Here is a 23,625-nt window from a genome sequence, read left to right on the forward strand (position 1 = left end):
CATCCAGGGAAGTGCGCCTCCATTAGTGCTGTTAGGGCTTCTTTGCTGCCCTCTGTCCACTGTCCGTTGTCTAGTTTTAGTTGGCTCTGTACTGTGGGCTGCTTTGAAAGCAGCTTCCGAAGCCTGGCGGTTTCGGGCACTTTCTCGATGTTGGAGCAGAAGTTTCTCCACGAGTTCCTTTGTGCCTTACGTATTTCCTTCTTGTAGCTCCTAAGTAGGATTTTATATTCCTCATTGACAATCTCCTCGTTCGCTTGTTTGGCGATCTTGAAGAATTCCTTGAGGTTGTTCCTTTGGAGAGAGAGATCTCGGTTCCACCAGAGTGGCTTGGACCTCCTCTTCGTTCTCGAGGGTTTGCACGATGCATGGTAGGCGTTCAGTAGCTCGTTGGATAGGGTCTTTAGGGACTTCTCTATATCCTCCGCGGATTTCACTGAGCCCGGATTCGAAAGGTGTTTGAATTCGCACTTGAACTGAATGTACTTATGGTCTGAGAAGGATGGTCTATCGAGGACCCTCCAGCTAGATACCGTAGTACTGTTTCCCATTGCAAGTGTTAGGTCTAGCACGTTGGATGAGGTCGGACCTACGAAGGTGTGCTCCTCCCCAACGTTTGCTATATATAGATTAGTTGCTAGTATAAAGTCTAAGAGTGACTCACCTCTGTCATTGATGTCGGTGCTTCCCCACACATTATGGTGGGCGTTGGCGTCCGTTCCGATGACGAGTTGATAGTTTTTGGTGCCGGCTTCTGTCACCAGGCTCCTGAGTTCGTCGGGTGGTGCGGGTCTGTCGTGAGCCATGTAGCAGGAAGCCACCAGAAGGCGCTTTTCCTCACTTTCCAGCATCACAACCGTCAGGTCATCCGTGCTGTAATGAGACATAAGGTAAGCATGGATTCCCTTTCGTACGAGTACGACGGTTCTGCTCCTGCTTACCGATGTTGAGTAGAACAGGTTATGATTTGAGGACTTTAGTCCGGCCACTGAATTGCCTGTCGCAATCCAGGGCTCCTGGACTAGAGCTATGTCGGCGAGCCCTTGCTCCATGGCGATGAGGAGCTCCGCCGACGCTACCTTGCTTTTATGCAAGTTGAGCTGCAGCACACTCAGCATGGGTGGCTGGCTCGCTTGCACCTGACGGGTTGACTACCAGCGTCAGGTCACCGTCTTCCTCTTCTTCATCTTCAAGCGCAAGACCCTGGGCGGCCTCCACGATGGACTCGAGACCTAGGTCCTTTTCCACCTCGCCTGCCTGCAGGGTATGCGCGTCCTTGTCCTCAGGGTGGCGCTTTTTGAGGCGCAGGTAGACGCTACCCATGCCCCACGCCATCTTCCCGAACTTGGGGTATAGCAGATCCTCTGCTTCCTTGTTTATTTGGAGGATCACACACTGGCCCCCCTCGTTGGGTAGTGGGCTACCAATGTGTAGGATCCTCCAGTCGGCCGTTGGCACGTCCGCGTTTTGCCGCTGAAGGAGCTTCAGCGCTCGGTCCCCCTGGATCGTGATGGGGAAGAGTACCTTCGCCTTAGGCTTGGACGGGATAAGCTCCCGGTCCACAACCTCCAGCTTGGCCCCCTCCCACATCGCCTCCAGTTGGCAGACCGTACGCGTCAGCCACCTTAGGGTTGGGTCATCATTGCACTTCAGGATCTTAACCCCATTTAGCCACCCAGCACCATCGAACGTGGGCATTGGGGCCGCGGGGTCTTCCTCCATCTGTGCAAAGAGTGCGTCGACAAGACGCGCGTGCACCAGCTTCCACTGTGCCGCTGACATCTTGCCGTTTTCTTCGCTGCGGTCAATGAGTGCCACGATCAGGTGTCGTTTGGTCACCTCGCTGACCTTCGCTTTCGGCTTCTTGGCCGCTTTCGGTGGAGGGGCTGCACTCCTGGGCCCGCGTTGCCGCTTGCTCGCTGGAGTGTCCTTAATGGCACTCTCAGTCGAGCGTTGCCTCTTGGTGGCCATCATCTCCTCCACCTTATTGGCATATTCGCCATTCGACGCCCTCATCTGTGGCATCTGGGCATAGTGTAGCCGACCCTCCTCTACTCTCTGCTCGGCCCAGGCTAGCTTGACCTTCTCCTCCTGGGAGATGTCTGCTTTGCCTTGCAGCCGGCTTTTTATGTTGAGGGCCGCTTTGTATTGCGCCTTGGCCTTCATCCCCTCCTTGGAACGCTTCGGCCCTTCCCTACGCAGGGAGCTGGTGCCTGGTTCCGGCGAGCGGAGAAGGCTCTCTTCGTCCGTCCTGCTTAGAGAGAGCACGCTCTCCAGATCCGTGTCTGTATCGACTACGGCATCTGTGCGGCTCAACTTGCAGGGCACGGAGTGAGTTGTTTTTGTTGTTGTTGTTGTGGCAGTAGCTTTACAACTGACCTGGCCTGCTCCCGCCAAGTCACACGCAGAGAGGACTGCTCCTCCCCGTGCCCGCCGGTGGTAGCAGTCACGCTTTCCACCGACGTTTGGGTTGACATCCCAACCCGTGCTTCATCCTTCTTCGCCTCCATATTTGGCCCGAGGGTCCATACTGGTTAATATTTTTCGGGGGGACCACCCCCTAGCGTTTTAGGCCTGACCGCCAGGCACCTCTAGCCATGGCCCTGGTTCGGTTCCCCCGACTTTGAATCGGGAAGACGCCGGACCATAGCCTTAGCTAGACACTGCATTACCCCGGACAGAGCAAGCGACAGTGCATTACCCTTGTCCGGGGTAATGCAGTGTCCATTGCCCAGCCGGCACCCTCGTGGAGGGTTCAGCTAGAGGATTTTCGCCAGCCAAAATAACAAGAAAATACACTTGGTATTTGGCACTCGGGTGCATTCAATGGATGTTGAACCGAAAAACTAGTTAAACAGTTATATACTGTGGATTTTCGATTAACTTTGTCAAACCTTTTGATATTTGTTTCGCGATTTAATAAAGCTACTATCGGAGTTGATAGTGATCGATAGGTCGCCCAGCCCTAGGCTTACGGGTGGCTTACGTCGGCTTTGATGAAAGGCTGCTGGCGATCGGTGTTGCATTACATGAGAGAGCTAGGAATGTGAGACTCCATGGTTTTATGCTTAGCTTTAATTGGTCCTCATGAGTGGCATGATTCTAGGGAATCGACCTCTTGAGAGTGGCCTGATGGATGGCGTGGATGTATTTTTAGCCACTCCTCGTTCCACAGAATCAAATTACTTTTTGAGGTAGGGCGTCGTTTGGCCACCCTTTTCTTTAACAAGGGGGGGACGTGTCAATCACTTTGTTGCAATTGTAAAGTAGCCAAGTGCGGCAAAGGAATGATTTGTGCTTTGGATCATTGTCCTGGTACAGCTTGTATTTGAGTTTGCTGGTGTTCTGTGGATCAACGAAGCCAAAAATGTGCAAATAAAATTCTTTTGTCATAATGTCATTGAAAATGCGCAGCTCTCCAACACCTTTGGAAGAAATACAGCCCCAAACCATCACTGAAAGCTTGCCAAATTTCACAGTGGGCACAATGTTCTTTGACTGGAGGGCTGTATTCGGCTTACGCCAAACTTTTCCAGGCCCATCATTATAATACAGCATGATCTTGGTTTCGTCACAAAAAATCACGTCGTCCCAGTACTCGAGAGGCTTGTCAACATTATATATCGCAAAGTTTAAGCGTTTCTCAATATTAGCTGTGGACAGCAACGGCTTCTTTCTTGCCACGTGTGAGGAGTATCTGTGGACATTTAAAACTTTTCGCACAGTCTCAGGGCAAACGGTCTTGTTTAGATTAATTTTTATATCATTGACCTGAGGCTCTGAGGGTTGTTTGTGGCTTATTTTCCACGGTTTTCAATATTTTCGAGTAATCCCGCCGAGAAAGCTTTTTTGGTCTGCCGGTAGAGGTCTGCAATTCCAGCCTATTTTCTTTTTCCGCACGTTTAATAATATTAAAGACTGTTCTCAACTTAATATTGAACATCTTGGCCAACTCTTTAGCTGTCTATCTTTTGCCATAATTAAAATATACCAATTGTATCAGATTATTGTCTGTTCGTTTACCGGGCATTGCTAAAACTTCAAATAACACAAGAAACTGAACTGAATGCAAGAAAATTTGTAAACGAATGACTGCAAAGAAGACTTAAGAAAAGCACGCGGCTGATCGTTTTTGATTTTGATGTCCCGTTTGTTTTTCCTTCGTCTTCTTTCAATAAGTGTTTACATATTGCAAAGAATTAATAGACAGAGTCATACATGCCGCTGTTTTGTTTTTTTTTTTAATTTCTTTACCGTTTGTCTTGGAATTTTGCCCTTTTTTCCGTCATACCTACAGCTTAAACACATTTTGATAACAGTTAATAAAAAAAATTCCCCAAACTTATGCCTTTACTCATATTTTCCATGTTGAAGTCAAACTTATGTGCCTTTTTACATTTTGCAAACAATTAATAGACATACTGTTCTTGTTGTTAGCCTTGTGGTTTATAATAACTCATAATTACGAATAAAGTGTTTACAATATTATTCCAAATAACCCGAAATCTTATTATTACTTATATATGTACATTTTTTGTTAAATTTTTTTTATTTTTTTTATCTCTTTTTTTATTTTTTTTTTAATTATGGTTGATCAGACCGTTATCATAAAACATTTTTGGTTTTTTTTTTTTATTTTTATTTATTATCCATGTTTAACCTATCTTTATGAACTTGTTGTGCTTTATTATTACATTGTTATTGGTTTCTATTCTTATGACCTTAAATGGTCCTATATAAACTGGTTCAAACTTGTGACCAGTCTCGTTTTTTAACAAAACTTGGTCTCCTAATTTTAGCTTAAAATCTAAAACTTTATGATCATAAAATTTCTTTTGCTTAGCTTTATTTTCTTTTAAAACTATTCTCGCTCTTTTATAAGCGGTTTCTTGTCTAAATTTAACCTCTCTAGCATAATCAGCTATTAAATTGAATCGGTAGGTTATATTGTTTACCGAATAAAAGTTCGTATTGCTTTCTTTGGGACAAGAAGTATTGGGCCATTGTATTCTGATACGGAAGGTTCTAATATTTTATCCGAGATGAGTTTTGTGACTTGTTTGTTAGCTCCTCTTTGTTAGTAGGTATTATGTAATTATATTATTATTATTATGAGGTATTATGTAATTATACCCGATACTCAAAATGAGTATTGGGGTATATTAGTTTTGTGGTGAAAGTGGATGTGTGTAACGTCCAGAAGGAATCGTTTCCGACCCCATAAAGTATATACATTAGTCAAATCGATTGAGCCCTGTGTGTCTGTCTGTCCGTCCGTCCGTCCGTCCGTCCGTCCATCCCTATTAGCGCCTAGTGCTCAAAGACTAAGAGCTAGAGCAACGATGATTTGGATCCAGACTTCTGTGATATTTCACTGCTACAAGAATATTTTAAAACTTTGCCCCGCCCACTTCCGCCCCCACAAAGGGCGAAAATCTGTGGCATCCACAATTTCGACGATACGAAAAAACTAAAAGCGCAGAATCGTAGAAGATGACTATATCTTCTAGAATTAATCAGAATCAATAAAACAATTTCATTCTTTCTCGCTCTGTCTCTCTCTAACACACAGGTTTCATGGTCGGTTTTGCCAATTGCAAAATACGAGTTTAAGGATCTCAGAACCTATAAGAGCTAGAGCAACCAAATTTTTTTTGGACGTTGACATGCAATGACTGCATCTTTCAAGAGGCGATGCAGTTACTGCACCATCAAGTGGCCCGTGTGACACCAGCAGAAGGCTGTTACGCGCGGATCTCAGGCAAAACGCAGCCCTCCTCCCGCCCATCCGACCGAGGGGCGCTGCCGCATGACGCGCGGTGCGTAGCCGAACCAAACGCGAACATGCAAGAAAGATAGCTATTAGACTAACATTCGAGGAAAATTAGCACTAAACTTACTAAGAAACTAAGCATGCAATCAAAATACAAATACCACTACAGTTACTAATTAATAGAAAGGAGTGTAAGGATTAATAATTTAATAAGAGGAAGAGAATTAGTGTTGGATATAATATGGTAGAGGGAATTATAATCCGAGCATAAGACCTTAAACGGTTCATGCAAGGAATAATTCGATCTACAAAGTGGAAGGAGCAACGGTATAAAATTTCTAGTCAGTCTAATAGGAATCGTGAAGATCAGGGCTGTCTATGTCACCCCTGATCAAGTTGTGCATAAATATCACACCAAGCATTTTTCTACGGTTAACTAAGGATGGGAGGTTTACTAATAGTAGTCTACTAGAGTAAGATGGGAGTCTTACACCCGCATCCCAGTTAAGGCCCCGCAGAGCAAAGCGTAAAAAGTTTTTCTGTACTGATTCTATACGGTCCTGGTGTTCTTTGTACTGAGGGCACCATACACGGGAGCCGGACGAACAAGCGCAGTATAGAGAGTCTTTGTTATAATGGGGTCGTCCAATTCCTTTGACCACCTCTTTATAAACCCAAGCACGCCCATGGCCTTATTTACCATGGTAGAAATGTGTTCGGAAAACTTTAACTTGGGGTCTAACATAACACCCAGATCATCCACCATGGTAATTCTCTCAAGAGAACCACCAAATAGGGTGTAGGGAGCCAACAAAGGGCTAGAACGATGAAATGTCATAACTTTGGATTACGAGGCATTAAGGTGTAACAAGTTTGCACAACACCATGACTGAAAGCTATTGAGATCGGATTGCAAGCGAGAATGAAATGAAATGTCCTTGCACTGGACACAGAGTTTAACATCATCCGCGTACATAAGTACTCGAGAGTATGTTAATACTGAAGACAAGTCATTAATAAAGAGAGTGAAGAGTAAGTGGCCTAGATGGCTGCCTTGTGGCACTCCCGAAGAAACCTTTACTGGTAAATAGAGGGAGTTTTTGAAGAGGACTCTTTGAGACCTAGAACAAAGATAGCTAGAAATCCATCTCAGGAGGTTGGGCGGAAACCCTAAAAGGTCAAGTCTATGCGCTAAGTGGGAATCGTTTACAGAGTCGAATGCTTTACTAAAGTCGGTGTAAATAACATCCGTCTGTAAGTTACCTTACAAGCCTTTAATAATGAAAGAGGTAAACTCTAACAAGTTCGTGGTGGTTGATCGCCGCCTTATAAATCCATGCTGAGTTGGAGTTCTAAGTGACTTGCAGAGATGTTGCAAGTGCGGAGTTACAACCTTCTCAAACAATTTGGGAATAGCGGATAACTTTGCTATACCTCTATAATTTTTTGCATCAGACTTGCTACCTTTTTTATGGAGAGGAATTATAAACGATTCCTTCCAGATTGGGGGGAAGCAAGAGGAATCTATGGACAGGGTGAATAGTTTAAGCAAAGGTCCACACAGACCCTCGGCGCAGTACCTGAGTACACAACCTGGAACCCCGTCTGGACCCGGTGAAAACACCGGCTTAATTAGTCGCAGATCATGATGTAGGGAATATTCATTTAACAAGGGAATGAAAATGCCGTTCGACCTCGGTAATCCGTATGGGTACGGTTGACCAGAGTAGCTTTCCTCAGAATAGGTGGTTTGGAAAAACTGGGCAAAAAGATCGGCAATTGCCTGATCATTATTTGCCGACGTATTACAAAATGATCGCGAGGATGTGTGTGCGGACGTTTTACGCTTACTGTTTACGAAACAGTAAAACTGTTTAGGGTCCTGAGAAAAACGTATCCTGCATCGAGATAGGTAGTTCTTATAGCATTGTGCATTAAGAACTGAAAAGTTTGACCGAGCTGTTACATAGCGACAGTGAGAAGTAGGAGAGCCCACTTCTTGAAATTTTTTATAAAGTCTTGATTTTAAGTTTTTCAGACTGGATAACTCTTTGGTAAACCAAGGGGGTTTGCCAGATCTAATCGGACAAGAAAGCGGGACACAAGAATCAAAAAATGTGCCAAGAGCATTGTAAAAAATGTTTGTGCCTTTTGTGACATCAGTGCACAAGTACAAAGCGGACCAATCAAAATCCTTAATTAGGTTATTAAGCTTCGCAAACTCGGCTTTACAAAAGCAGCGGACATGTTCAGGTAGTCTACTCGACCGATCCAATACAGTTGGTCCTATATCTAGCGACACCTCGAAAGTAGGGTTAACAACACTATGGTCGGATCCGATACAAAGCATAGATCAAGCAATCGACCCAAGGAATTTTTCACATGATTGACTTGAGACAGGGACAGGTCAAGCAAGCCGTCAACAAAGTCATGTCGTGACATGGGCACTAGGATACTAGACTCGTTTACCGAAGACCAAACAGTTTCTGGCAAGTTGAAGTCACCAAGAACTATCATACGATCACCATTCAAGAAATGCGCTGGAGTTAGAACATCTAGATCGGCAGGGCTCTCTGAAATTAAAACTAAATGAAATGCCAGTCTATAGCCTCGACCAAGCAAAAATCCAGCAGCACCTTCTGATGGTCATCGCTGAGTACCAGGCGCTTTAATTCCATCAGGCATTCTAAGCGCCGACAAAATTGGTTGCGTTGTCTGACCAAATTTGCCGCGGCTTTCGTCTGGTACATATGAAGCGCTTTATGTATGTAGTATGTATGTATGTAAGTCCATGTAGAAAAGCAACTGTGGATTAGTCTTTTATAAGCTTCAGATGAACAGCCTTGGTAGCGGAACAAATGAAGACGCAGACGTAGCGCTTGATTGGAGCCTTGTTGCGTGCCTCCGGTTTGTTGAAAAACGGCCCACAGAAGTCCTCGCCTGTGATCTCAAAGGCATGAGAACCATCGAGCCGCTCCTTTGGAAGATCCGCCATAATATGCTGCAATACCCTGGGCTTCAGTCGAAAGCATCTTACGCACTTGTTTACTGCCTTGTTTACCGTCTTCCTCCCAATATTGGGATCGAATTAATCCAAGCAAAGCTCAAGGACCAGCGTGCAGATTCCGATCATGAAAATGGGAGATTATTGCAAGAGTAAGTGGGTGGCTGCTGGGCAAGATGATTGGATGACGGCCATCAAAATTCAACGAAGAGTTTTTCAGTCGTTTTTGAAGAGGACTCTTTGAGACCTAGAACAGAGATAGCTAGAAATCCATCTCAGGAGGTTGGGCGGAAACCCTAAAAGGTCAAGTCTATGCGCTAAGTGGGAATCGTTTACAGAGTCGAATGCTTTACTAAAGTCGGTGTAAATAACATCCGTCTGTAAGTTACCTTACAAGCCTTTAATAATGAAAGAGGTAAACTCTAACAAGTTCGTGGTGGTTGATCGCCGCCTTATAAATCCATGCTGAGTTGGAGTTCTAAGTGACTTGCAGAGATGTTGCAAGTGCGGAGTTACAACCTTCTCAAACAATTTGGGAATAGCGGATAACTTTGCTATACCTCTATAATTTTTTGCATCAGACTTGCTACCTTTTTTATGGAGAGGAATTATAAACGATTCCTTCCAGATTGGGGGGAAGCAAGAGGAATCTATGGACAGGGTGAATAGTTTAAGCAAAGGTCCACACAGACCCTCGGCGCAGTACCTGAGTACACAACCTGGAACCCCGTCTGGACCCGGTGAAAACACCGGCTTAATTAGTCGCAGATCATGATGTAGGGAATATTCATTTAACAAGGGAATGAAAATGCCGTTCGACCTCGGTAATCCGTATGGGTACGGTTGACCAGAGTAGCTTTCCTCAGAATAGGTGGTTTGGAAAAACTGGGCAAAAAGATCGGCAATTGCCTGATCATTATTTGCCGACGTATTACAAAATGATCGCGAGGATGTGTGTGCGGACGTTTTACGCTTACTGTTTACGAAACAGTAAAACTGTTTAGGGTCCTGAGAAAAACGTATCCTGCATCGAGATAGGTAGTTCTTATAGCATTGTGCATTAAGAACTGAAAAGTTTGACCGAGCTGTTACATAGCGACAGTGAGAAGTAGGAGAGCCCACTTCTTGAAATTTTTTATAAAGTCTTGATTTTAAGTTTTTCAGACTGGATAACTCTTTGGTAAACCAAGGGGGTTTGCCAGATCTAATCGGACAAGAAAGCGGGACACAAGAATCAAAAAATGTGCCAAGAGCATTGTAAAAAATGTTTGTGCCTTTTGTGACATCAGTGCACAAGTACAAAGCGGACCAATCAAAATCCTTAATTAGGTTATTAAGCTTCGCAAACTCGGCTTTACAAAAGCAGCGGACATGTTCAGGTAGTCTACTCGACCGATCCAATACAGTTGGTCCTATATCTAGCGACACCTCGAAAGTAGGGTTAACAACACTATGGTCGGATCCGATACAAAGCATAGATCAAGCAATCGACCCAAGGAATTTTTCACATGATTGACTTGAGACAGGGACAGGTCAAGCAAGCCGTCAACAAAGTCATGTCGTGACATGGGCACTAGGATACTAGACTCGTTTACCGAAGACCAAACAGTTTCTGGCAAGTTGAAGTCACCAAGAACTATCATACGATCTTTATCAGATAGCGAGGAAGAAACAGCGGTTAAAGCGGACAAGTGCTGCTCATAAATTGAAATATCCGAAGAAGGTGGGATATACGAGCAAGTAATGAATATAGCGAAAGCGGGAAGAATCAGTTTTACACACAGGAATTCCAGTTCCTGTTGAACTTGGACTGTGAAGTGTTCTGACGTGAAGTAAGAGTCCCTCCTGCACGTCGAGACGAACGGTCCTTTCTAAAAGTTGTGTACCGACCTGCCAAAACCTCGGAACTAAGAATGTCCGGCTTTAACCAGGTTTCAGTAAACACAATAACGTGGGAAGCAAATGCAACACTATCCCGGAAAAGAATGCTGAGCTTACTACGCAAGCCTCTTACATTCTGATAGGTTACTAAAAGAGAAGTTAGTTTTTTGGAAAGGTGGAAGCAAGACGGGAAGTTGAGGAAGAGGAAGTTGAGGTTGAGGGTGGCACACTGGAAAGATTTGGAAGGGATATGGGGGCCTATTCTTCTTCTTAGCCTTTAACTCCTTCACCACCAAATGCTCCGGCCAAAATTTGGCGGAGCAAATGGTGTCAAATTGAGTTGGGGAGATGCTTATCTTAAACGAGGCTATCTCCCTGGCATAAGAGAAGTTAAATTTCTCCACCTTTAAACCCACGGCTTTTATTTTGCTTTGAATAAAAGTAATTACATCATTAGATGTGAGGTCAGGGGCCAGCCGTGAAACAAAAACTTTTCGTTTTGGTGGGACTCCCACCAGTGGTTTAGTCACCACAGATCTATTACCTGTGGTGGCAATATCCGGAGGTCCGGAACGTCTATTTACTGGTGGGATCGGGATAGACGGAACAACTAGCGAACTTGCGGACACCACGAACACGGACACGGACGCTGCAGACGTACTTGGCTGCACATTCTCCGAGGCGATGAATTCGTCTACCGAATCTGCATCGCCAGCAGCTGTCGTTGCCCTTGGAGTGGCAAACGAGATCAACTGCTGCACACTTGAGTGGTCGGAGTCAGTTTTTCGGCGGCGCACGGCTGAGTGACGGTTGGCACTTGCAGATCCCGCGGATTGACCTTTTTGCGCCTCGGAGACTCATTCAGCAGTTTTAAACCGCTAAACTGAGCCTCCATGGCTAGGAGCCGATCGTATTGGTTTTTAAAACCAACGGTCAGCTCCTTAAAGCCACTCCGCGTCTGCCTCATGAAAGCCACCATGTCTTTCTCCACCGCACGGCATGCCTCGCAACTGTAATGCAAGCCATTACGTTTGGCTATAGCATCACTCACGAGGCCAGAAAATCCAGCGCATTTTGCGTGCACTACGCTGTCGCAGAGCCAGCAGGGGACATTCGGCTGATCGTGGGTGATCTGCTTCTTACAGGTTTTTTTTTGGCACAGACCACAGCGTATTCCATTTTATTATTTATTTATTTACTATTATTTGCAAAACAAATTGGTATCAGTCCAATGTGCCAGACAACGCTCAAAGCGGAACTGGTAAAAAAAAGAGAGCAGAGTGGAGAGCGGTTATAGCGAGAGCTACTAAGCAGAGAGGGCTATTGCTCAGAATGTTTAAAGAGCTAGAGAGAAAGAACAGTTATTGAAGTTGAGGTGATAGCGAGAGAGTGATAAAACAAGAAAAGCTACCAGACGAGAGCGGACTGCAATGAAAAAGTGGTGACTGGTAAAAGTGGATGTGTGTAACATCCAGAAGGAATCGTTTCCGACCCCATAAATTATATATATTTTTGATCAGCGTTAATAGCCGAGTCGATTGAGCCTGGTCTGTCTGCCCTATCAGCGCCTAGTGCTCAAAGATTGTAAGGGCTAGAGCAACGATGTTTTGGATCCAGACTTCTGTGATATGTCATTGCTACAAGAATATTTCAAAACTTCGCCCCGCCCACTTCCGCCCCCACATAGGATGAAAATCTGTGGCGTCCACAATTTTAAAGATACGAGAAAAACGCAGAATCGTAGAGAATGACCATATCTTTTAGACTGCAGAATCTGAATTGGATCGTATTAAAAATGGTAATCCACGAAATGGAGCAGCAAATTATCAAACTCAAAAATGAGGTACATGGTATGCAAGAAATACGTGCGCAAGTTAGAGATCTAAGCACACAATGTGTTGAGCGCGCCAAAGCGGACATTGCGTGTGATCTCCGTATTCATGGAATACCCTTTGAAGAAGGTGAAATGTTGAAGGTCCGATTCAACAAGATGTGCTTTGCCCTTAACCTAACACCCCTCCCAAGGGTGAAAGACATCTTTAGGATCCGACAGAGAACACACGGAACAGTTGTTGATCCAGTGATAATCCTGCGACTAGAGAGTGTGAGAGAGAAGGCGGCGTTGTTGCAAGCTGTTGGCAACTATCGCAGGGAATCGAAAAAACTGCTATCACTGGACCTAATGGAATTCGACTCACAGGCTGCGTTTTATATTAATGAGCAGCTGTCTAAAGAGAATCTGGCTGTTTTCAAAGAGGCTATGAAAATGAAAAAAGGAAAAGCACTATCGGCTGTTTTCACTCGTCGGGCGATCGTGCATGTTAAGAAGCATCCAGCTGGAGAGATTTTTAGAGTGGATAACATGCATGACCTGCAAACATTGCGGGATACTTCCGAGGATGAGCTTGCAGCAGTTGATCCAGGTGCAGTTAACAGGCCAGTTGAGACAGACCAGAATAACCTTTTTCGTTAGTAAAACTTCCCTTAGCCATAGTAATATAATGTTGAAGTTTAAGGTTTTATGTTTTTATATAGTTATAATTGATTTGTGTATATTGCGTGTGCTGCTAATATGCTATTTAGTAACTTTTAAATGGTCCATAATATGAATAGACTTCCAACGAATAGTAGGATATTGATTCGTACGCTGGCTAAACAAAAAGATGGCATAAATATTTGTCATATAAATGCTCAGAGTCTGTATGGTAAGATTGATGAGTTCCGATATATGTTTGAACAATCGAATGTTGATGTAGTTTGTGTTTCGGAAACGTGGTTCATGCCGCATCTATGTGATAATGTTATTTTGTGTACCGGATTTGATCTATACCGATCTGATCGGGAAGGAAATGGTGGGGGTGTTGCTGTATACATAAACAAGAAACTCAAATCCAAATTAATATGCAAGCACCCTCCAGAAAGTGCAATAGAATACCTTTTTATAGAATTATCGGCCTCTAACAGTTCTCTTAAATTACTATTGGGCTGTCTGTACAGACCACACCGCAATACAATCTACCAACAAGTAATTGATGCAATTTCAGACCTATCTGTAAGCTATACTGACGTAATTATAATCGGGGATCTAAACAGCAATATATTGAAGGAACGACATATGGAGTCAGCGATGGCATCGTTAGGCTTGCATCTAGTCAATAATAGTAGACCAACACATTTCTCAAACACTGCAAGTACATTATTGGACCTTTGTTTTGTCAATGATAAAGAAAAAATCGTTCTTTATGATCAGTTATCTGTCCCAACATTTTCCAGACACGACCTACTTTTCCTGACTTATGATTTTAATTGTAAAAAGATTGACGACGACATATGGTACCGAAATTTTAAGAGCATTGACATTACCAAACTTAATGACGAATTCAGTACATATGACTGGAATATAATATTTGGCATGGATGATGTTAATTCTCAAGTAGAACAACTACGAGCTCACATAACATGTCTTTATGAAAAATTCGTACCACTGCGTAAATTAAAGATTGCACAAAAGAAAAATCCATGGTTCAATCAATGTATTGCACACAATATATCATTAAGGGACAAAGCATATAACAAATGGAAACGCTACAGAACGTCTGTTCAGTATCAAGAATTTAAAACTTTAAGGAAAAAAACCAACCTATTAATACTGACAGCTAAAAAATCTTTTTATTCTGTAAGGTTTCAAAGTGCAATATTAACAAGAAGGACATGGAGGGAGCTCAAAGACTTGGGAATAGGGAAGAGGACAAATAACACCAAAATTGATGTAGACATAGATGAATTAAATAGAAAATTTGTGATAAACGGGGTACCTGAAGTAGCATATAATCATTATCTTGACAATATACCGAATAGTTCCTGTGATAATAACTTTAGCTTCATGTGTGCCAGTCAGTGTGATGTCCTTGAATCTGTACTTAAAATTAAGTCAAATGCAATCGGACTGGATGAAATACATCCAAAATTTCTAAAAATCTTACTTCCAAAAATATTACCACATGTGACTTATATTTGCAATACTGTCTTAACAAAATCAATATTTCCAAGTACATGGAAGCTTGCGAAAATAACACCGGTCCCTAAAGGAAAAAATGAATATAGACCTATATCAATTCTATCGTTTTTATCAAAAGTCCTTGAACAAGTAATGTCACAACAAATTCGAACTTTTCTAGATAACAATGCACTACTAAGTGACAAACAGTCAGGTTACAGAAGACAAAGAAGCTGTACTACGGCAATAGTAAATATAACGGAAGACATTAGATTAACACAAGATGAAGGAAATGTGACGCTATTAGTACTACTTGACTTCAGTAAAGCATTTGACACGGTTAACCACGAAATCTTATTAAGTAAATTAGTTAACTTTTTCAATTTTAGTAAGGTAGCTATAAAGCTATTAAAATCGTATTTAACGGATAGAAGACAGGTAGTGGTAAGTGGAAGTAGAATTTCTTCAATGATGAGCACTGCACGTGGTGTGCCTCAAGGTTCAGTTCTTGGGCCGCTTTTGTTCTCATTATATGTGAATGACCTGCCAGACGTCCTGTTAAATTGTAAAAGTCATATGTATGCGGATGACGTCCAAATGTATGTTAGTCGTCCATTGAGTAAAATTGATGAGTGTATAAGTGTGTGTAACAGTGATTTGCTCAATGTGAGTAGCTGGGCGAAGCGTAATGGTCTGGCACTTAATCCAGATAAATGTAAATGTGTAATTATATACAAGAAGCAACTAAATACGATGGCCTATCCAAAACTTGAAATTGAAGGAAAACAAATTAATTACGTAGATCAGGTGGAAAACTTAGGATTAACATTTAACAATACGCTTTCTTGGAGTAGCCAAGTAGTGAAAGCTACTGGTAGAACATATAGTCTACTAAGAAAACTCGCACCAACACAAAAATACCTGCCAGATAAACTCAAACTAATGATAGCTAAGACATATTTGACACCCACCTTATTCTATGGTATTGAAATATTTGGAAATTGTGACGCTGAATCTCAAAAAAAACTAAAAGTAACATTTAACAACATTGCCCGCTACATATATAATAAGAGACGAACCGATCATATCTCAATCTTAGCAAGACAAATATTCAAAATGGATTTAAAGACATGGATACGGTACAGAACACTTATTTTTCTACATCGAATAATCTATACCAGACAGCCGAGCTACTTATATGATAAATTAACCTTTGCTTCATCAAATAGAACGTTGAATCTGGTAACCATAAGGTACAAACTTGCCAATTCAGGAAAACAATTTTTAACAAATGCTATTCGGTTATGGAATGAGTTACCTTTCAATATTAAAAATATTAGTAGAGCAACGCAATTTAGGGATAAACTAGAAAAACACTTGATAAACCCATAAAAAAAAAAAAAAAATAAATAAATAAGTAAATAAAAATAAATAAAAAAAAAAAAAATAGGAAAAAAAAACAACAAAAAAAAAAAAATTAGAATTAGTATTAGTATTAATAATACAAATATTAGTCATAATAATAAAAATATTAGTCATACCAAAAATGTTAGAATAAGAAAATCATTCTGCTTAAAGCATACAACTACATACATATGTGAACTCCATGTGACTAGCGCTTTAACATAAAGTAGGAATACTGTTGCGTTAGGAATATATATACAAATAAATACAAAAGTAAGAGCTAGAGCAAAAAAAAAAAAAAAAAAAAAAAAAAAAAAAAAAATGATAATGATAGCCATCAAGAAAACAATTTCATTTTTTCTCGCCCTGTCTCTCTCTAACACACATGTAGCATAGCCGGCTTTGCTTAGCGTAAAACATTAGCGCCTAGATCTCAGAGACTATAAAAGCTTGAGCATCCAAATTTTTGATCCACACTCCTGTGATATCGGACCTTGACGAGTTTGTTTCAAAATTTCGCCACACCCCCTTCCACCCCAGCAAAGGACGAAAATCTGGGGGTATCCACAAATCTCAGAGACTATTAACGCTAGAGTAACCAAATTTGGTATCCACACTCCTGTTAGATCTCACTATAAAACGTATATATCACTACATCCCAATGTATACCTACTGGTTCTACTAATTTCGCTATCATTGGCCCAAGGCTTCTATTGACTCTTTCCACCTCACCATTTGTGTTAAGCTATTAAGCGTTTTTAATAACTGTTGCAATTTGAAGTTAATGAAAGTCGAGAGGCTGTTGATAATTCACAATTTATTTGCATATGTAAACCAACTTATCGCGTATGTACATATGGGGATGATTGGAAGATTCTCATCCTTGACAAGAACCAAATCTGCGACTGCTAAACGAAGCTAAACGAAGCTAAACGAAGCGAACGAAGCAGGAGGGCCACCATTCAAGAAATGCGCTGGAGTTAGAACATCTAGATCGGCAGGGCTCTCTGAAATTAAAACTAAATGAAATGCCAGTCTATAGCCTCGACCAAGCAAAAATCCAGCAGCACCTTCTGATGGTCATCGCTGAGTACCAGGCGCTTTAATTCCATCAGGCATTCTAAGCGCCGACAAAATTGGTTGCGTTGTCTGACCAAATTTGCCGCGGCTTTCGTCTGGTACATATGAAGCGCTTTATGTATGTAGTATGTATGTATGTAAGTCCATGTAGAAAAGCAACTGTGGATTAGTCTTTTATAAGCTTCAGATGAACAGCCTTGGTAGCGGAACAAATGAAGACGCAGACGTAGCGCTTGATTGGAGCCTTGTTGCGTGCCTCCGGTTTGTTGAAAAACGGCCCACAGAAGTCCTCGCCTGTGATCTCAAAGGCATGAGAACCATCGAGCCGCTCCTTTGGAAGATCCGCCATAATATGCTGCAATACCCTGGGCTTCAGTCGAAAGCATCTTACGCACTTGTTTACTGCCTTGTTTACCGTCTTCCTCCCAATATTGGGATCGAATTAATCCAAGCAAAGCTCAAGGACCAGCGTGCAGATTCCGATCATGAAAATGGGAGATTATTGCAAGAGTAAGTGGGTGGCTGCTGGGCAAGATGATTGGATGACGGCCATCAAAATTCAACGAAGAGTTTTTCAGTCGACCATCTACCCTGAGAAGTCCAAACTGATCCATGAATGGCGATAACGATGCGATTGAGCTCGATGCGCTGACTGCTCCCCTTGCCCGCAGTGACTTCATGTCCTCCCATAGCTGAGTACGCTGGACTAGTCGTAGCAATACCTGGGTTCCATGTTCAATGTCTGAGACAGTGAGTCCGGGGCGCCGAGTTCGGTTGCAAAACTTGTGAATGTATCCGAAAACGCGCTGCAAAGAAGCAAATGAATTCGCATACTTGGAATCGGCAATAACGTCCATGTAGGTCGATTTAACCAGAAGAGCCTTCCGACGAAGTTCAAGAGCTGGCTTATCAGGTAGCACAGTGGGTGGCCAGTTTTCTTTGGAGCCGCAAAGAAATGGAGGACCATGAGCCCAAAGGGATGAGCCCCTCGAGAAAGAATGTCGGCTGGGTTTAAAGCTGTGGGAACATATCGCAAATCCATTTTTTCGGTCATTTCCTGAATCGTTTGCAACAAAAATATTAAATCTTGACGGCTCGTCCCGAAACCAAGAGAGCGCAACGGCAGAATCACACCAACAGTAACACCTTCCCTTGAAGACATTCATTCCAGCTATCTCAGATATGAGCCTAGCCAGCAACTCCGCTCCACAAAGCTCCAACTTTGGTACTGTAAGTGTCTTCAAAGGAGCCACACGAGATTTGGCACAAAGTAAGTGACTGCTGGAATGCTGACCCTTGGACACGACATAAATGCATGCACCATAAGCCTCGATGCTGGCATCGCAAAATCCGTGAATTTCCAGCGTAGAGTCTTGAAGGAGTACAAGCCGAGGAAATTCAAGTCGACGAATCTGACCAAAACTGGTGCATATTTCTTGCCACTCGGTGTTCAGTGCGACTGGAAGGCTTTCATCCCAGGTCAACTTTTCTTGGCACAAACGCTGGAGAAAGATTTTGGATTTAGTAATTACGGAACCAGCTAGACCGAGAGGATCGTAGAATCGCGCTATGGATGACAAAACAGAGCGCCTGCAAGAATTAAAAGAAGATTGAAGGGCCGACAACGAAAATAATAGTAGATCAGAAACCGGATCCCACGCAAGTCCTAAAGTTTAAGTCACATGGCTGCCATCGCCGAACTTCAAAAATGTTTCCTTGTCCTCTTCCGGAACTCCATCCAGCACAGCAGGGACGTTCGAACACACTTTCCTCAATTTGTACTGACCTCTAGACAAAATTCCAGTAGTTTGCTCCCGAATTCGGATAGCCTCTTCCTGAGAGCTGGCTCCAGATATCAAGTCATCCACGTAGAAGTCATGGCGGAGGATTTCAGCTCCAACTGGAAACGCCATCTGATCGTCCATTGCCAACTGATGCATCGATCGCACAGATAGGATAGGATAGGAGGCAGACTTCGTCCCATAAGTAACGGTGCCCAATTGAAACACACGCAAGTCTTCTTCCCTGGAGTTTCTCCACAGAATACACTGCAAGTTGCTATCCTCGGTCGAGACTCTTACACAACGATACATCTTACAGATATCTCCCGTAATCGCAACGGCGTATGACCGAAATGGCTGACGGGACCAGCCATTAAAACGTCATTCAGGGAATATCCAGATGAGGTTGAAGCGGATCCATCAAAAACGACGCGAAGCTTGGTCGTAGAACTATCTTCCTTCATGACGCAATGGTGAGTCAAAAAATCGGCAGTTGCTGATTGACTGGGTAGGAACCTGAGACATATGGCCTAAATCAATGTACTCCTTTATAAATGCTGCATACTGAGATTTAACATCAGGGCGACGATCTAACTTTCTCCCAAGGGTCAGGAATATACGAAGCGCTTGATTGTAAAATTCTCCAAGGAGATCCAAATTATATTTTGCTGGCAGCCGAACACAATAATCGCCTTTATGTAGTCGACGGAAATGCAGCACAAAGTGTGCTTCACAATCGAGCTCTTCTTTGGTAGACTTTATTATTGGTTCGATGCAATTTTCCACCTCCCAAAACCTCCGAAGAAGCACCTCAAGCCGATCCTCTGGACTATTATCCTCAGCAGCTACGGCCCGAGCGCGAGAGACCATCAACGAGGAACCTTTTAAACGCGAACAACCTCCAGACTCGACCCATCCCAAGCGCGTTTTCTGAATTGAAGGCAATCCTGGCAGTAGCTTGACCTGACCAACACACAGGAGTTCGAAAAACAGACTTGCGCCAATTAGCAGATCGACGCACTGCGGCTTATAAAACTCCGGATCAGCTAGTGTTATGTTAGATGGAATGTTCCAGTTTTGAGTGTCAATTCCAAAGCTTGGCTGTCGATCGGTTATGCTAGATGCTACAATGGCAGTGATGAGAGTTGAGTAATCCGATGAGCGAGAGTGCAGGCTAACGTTGACCAAAAATCCATCCGTGACGAAGCTAGAGTCGCCTATTCCCGAGACTGCAGTCGATGATTTCATTTTTCGAAGCTGAAGCTGATTCGCGAAACGAGAAGTTATTAGATGCATGGGAGCCGGAATCCAGCAACGCTCGGCAGGGAACTAAAACTCCGGAACGATTTTCGAATACGACCGTGACCGTGGCAAGTAGAACAACACCATTCCTGAGATCTTGGGCAATAAGGGCAGACGAGGTAGCCGCTGAAGTAGAGGGCTCAGACGGCGTAGACTCAGACAGCGCAGACTGAGATGGAGTATACGGCGCTCATTTCCCTTGGACTGCGGTATCTTCAGGGCTACCAAAATGAAGGAGGGTATGGTGTCTACCCCCGCAGGTACGACAGTTGCTCGAGGTGCACTGAAGTAATCGATGCCCTGTTCTGAGACAATTTATACACAACGAAAGCCGCTTGGCTTCTTTATGGCGATTTGTGGGGGACAGCGCTTTAAACTTCTGGCAGTGCTGGACCTCGTGAGCACCATCGTTGCACAGCGCGCAGCGTGCTACGGGTTGGTTCGTTGTAACCAATGTGGACCTAGAATTATTATGCTTTCTACTTCTGCCCACCTGATTGCTCAACGCATAGCTTGCCATAGAAAAGTCCATCGTCTCCAATGATCTGCATCGCTGCTCCAAGAACGAGGCCATAGATTCCCACGACGGAATTAAGTTTGCGAATGCGTGGTCGTTCTTCCCACTTCTCTTGGCTCGCTGGATCCAGTTTCCGGTGAAGTTCCTGCACGACGATGCATCCTGCGATCTGCTCAGTGGTGCCCAAACCCTTGAGCGCGCGCATATGTGAATTGAACTTGTCTGAAAGCTCCCGAAGCATGACCACTGATCCAGGTTCCACAGCCTGGAGCGCCAAGATCTCATTGATGTGTGCCTGAAAGACCAATCGCCGATTATTGAATCTGTTTTCCAACAAATCTAATGCCATAGCATAATTGCCATCTGAGATTTCCAGCGACCGAACGATCCGGTAGCGATTTTAATGTGTTTGATATCAGTCTCTGTCATGAACTCGTCGAATTCGTTTGATGTGAAGCAACTCCCTCGATCTGAAATTAGGCATTTAGGTTTGCTGTATGCTCTAAAGTATTCTTTTAACGAATCGATGACCTCTCGTGTATTCGTTGTTCTTGTTGTATATAAACGCACGAATTTTGTAAAAGCATCAACAACTACTAATATGTGCTTTTTTGATCTACCCGAGTCAACCGGACCGTAATGATCGATGTGGATTAGCTCAAATGGCTTATTTCCTTTTGGAATGTAGTGTTAATATCCTTCTTTTCCTGATTTGAGCGGAAACGCAACGCACTTCAAAAAATTTTCAATGTAACCGGAACATTTTTCTTTAACGTTTCGAAACCAATAACTTGTTAATTACGTTTATCATTTTGTCTCTACCTATCTGTCCCATTTCGTTGTGATATTTATATAAAACGTGGTCTTCCATTTCTGTTGGAACATAGAATAATAATCTTCCCTCATTAATCTTTCTGTAAACTACACCCTTTCTCATTTCGAAAAGCTTGTGTTCATTTTCTTCTAACTGTGGCTTAATTTTGTTTAACTTTATGATCCTTGGATTGGCAAATAACTAACTTGTCTTCAAACGTATTTGTTTCTACTATGAGAATATTTGTGCATCTACTCAGCGCGTCTACATGTTGCATTCTGCTGCCTTCTCTATGGCTCAGCTTAAAATCATAATTTTGCAGCTCTAAAGACCATCTAGCAATACGCGGGTTGGTTTCAATTTTGTAGAGCGTTAGCGTAAGGGAATTGCAATCAGTCACAATCTTGAACCGTTTTCCATATAAGTATGTGCGAAACCTGCGCAATGCGTAAATAATTGCCATTGTTTCCTGTTCAAAGCTGTGATATTTTGATCCCGCTGCAGTTGTTCGCTTGGAAAAATAAAAAATTCGACGCTGTTTTCCGTCGTCTTTGTTTTGAAGTAACACTGCCCCGAAGCCAAGAGCGCTTGCATCACAGTGCCGTTCTATCTCGTCTTTGTGATTATAAATTGATAAAATGCATTAAAATTTCCTTTAGCATTGTAAAGTAATTTAATTCGTTTTCACCAAATTGAAATTTGGTATCCTTTTTCAAAAGATCGTAAAGCGGTTTGGCAACAGTTGAGAAATCTTTTATAAATCTCCTGAAGAAGGAGCATAAACCGAGAAAACTTTGCACAACCTGTACTTTGTTTGGGATTGGAAAGTTTTTGATTGCTTCTAATCCTCTGTCATCTGCTGTTATACCTTGCCCATTTATTAAAAACCACAGATATTTTATGTTTGATTGTAAAAACTCACATTTGTCTATTCGCAATTCTAACTTGTTTTTCGCTAATCTAATGAAGGGTTCCTTTAGCGTTTCTAAATGTTCCTGGGTATTTCTGCTGGCAACCATTATGTCGTCCATGTAAACAATAACTTTATCATCTCTATAATCAAATAACGAACATTTGAAACACTGCTGATGCCGTTTTCAGACCTTGCGGCATTCAAAGGAACTCGAATGGTCCTAAAGGTGTTACAAACGATGTATATTTAATTGATTCCTCATTAACAAACACATGAAAATAACCATTTTTGAGATCAAGCTTCGTAAAGATATTTTTGTTGGCTAGTTTATCGAGCAGATCATCGATGAGGGGTATGGGATAGTTGTCCTTAATCAAAGTCTTGTTAAGTTTTCTAAAATCTATTCATAACCTTAAATCCCCTGTTTTCTTTTTTACCAATACAATAGGGAAGCGTATTCGGACTCACTTGATCGTATTATTCCGTTTTTTAAATATTCATCTAATAGTTGCTGCAGTTTATCTTTTTCGCTATATGACAGTCGCCTTGGAGCACAGCTAAAAGGTTTATATTTTTTTTATTAAGTTTTATCTCGCATTTGACTAAGGGTTCCTTTGGCCTGTTTACGTGTTTACATAATAGTCTTCGATTATTTGCGGATTTTTTCATCTTCCAAATAATTGATATTAAAAATGTCTGGATCCATGATTTCATTGTATGTGTCCTCCGCTTTGCTACTACCGATTTCATCAGTAACCACCGCAATTTCAATATCCTTGCTAACAGCTTCACTAACCATTCATTATCGTTACTAACGGTATACTCGTAACTAACAATTTTATCAACTTTGGCTTTTTTAATCACCTCATCTCTAACTATTTTATTAGCGTTGTCATTAACCTTTTCGTTTTTTTTTTTATACTCATACGTTTACCCAAAAAATTTTATTAGTCACTTCCTTTCAAAATGTGAGCGATGTTGCCAAAGACCCCCATATGTTGTTTACATTTGAGTCCTGACTTTTTCTATATATATTATATATTGTATTTGTATATTTTTTCCGAGTTAAACGTTATATGACTCCGGTCCAGCGGGCTCTAGTTGCGATTTTTTACTTTAAATTATCAGGTAGTTTATGAACAAATAAAACAAGTGCTCGACT

At 42.4% G+C, this 23,625-nt stretch overlaps 2 protein-coding genes across 8 annotated transcripts in view; one reads left to right on the forward strand and one right to left on the reverse strand.

Moving 5' to 3' along the window:
* Positions 1-23,625, forward strand: part of AGO3 (Argonaute 3) — a 285,673-nt gene that overhangs the window by 215,567 nt on the left and 46,481 nt on the right. The window lies entirely within an intron of this gene.
* On the reverse strand, positions 18,208-21,439 carry LOC117184214 (uncharacterized). The gene is made up of 2 exons (XM_033380777.1): positions 20,713-21,439; positions 18,208-20,648 (listed from the first exon to the last, which is right to left on the reverse strand). Exons 1-2 carry the CDS (start codon positions 21,083-21,085, stop codon positions 20,410-20,412), a joined length of 612 nt encoding a protein of 203 aa, XP_033236668.1. The 5' UTR covers positions 21,086-21,439; the 3' UTR covers positions 18,208-20,409.

The sequence above is a fragment of the Drosophila pseudoobscura genome, chromosome 4 (genome assembly GCF_009870125.1).
Source record: "Drosophila pseudoobscura strain MV-25-SWS-2005 chromosome 4, UCI_Dpse_MV25, whole genome shotgun sequence".
In the NCBI taxonomy this organism is placed as follows: Eukaryota; Metazoa; Arthropoda; class Insecta; order Diptera; family Drosophilidae; genus Drosophila; species Drosophila pseudoobscura.

Excerpts from the sequence above, each read along its gene's own strand:
- LOC117184214 (XM_033380777.1), bottom strand. The coding sequence starts at position 21,085 with ATGGCATTAGATTTGTTGGAAAACAGATTCAATAATCGGCGATTGGTC. Across the intron at positions 20,649-20,712 it reads GCTATGCGTTGAGCAATCAG|CACGCTGCGCGCTGTGCAAC; the intron begins GTGGGCAGAAGT and ends ACCAACCCGTAG.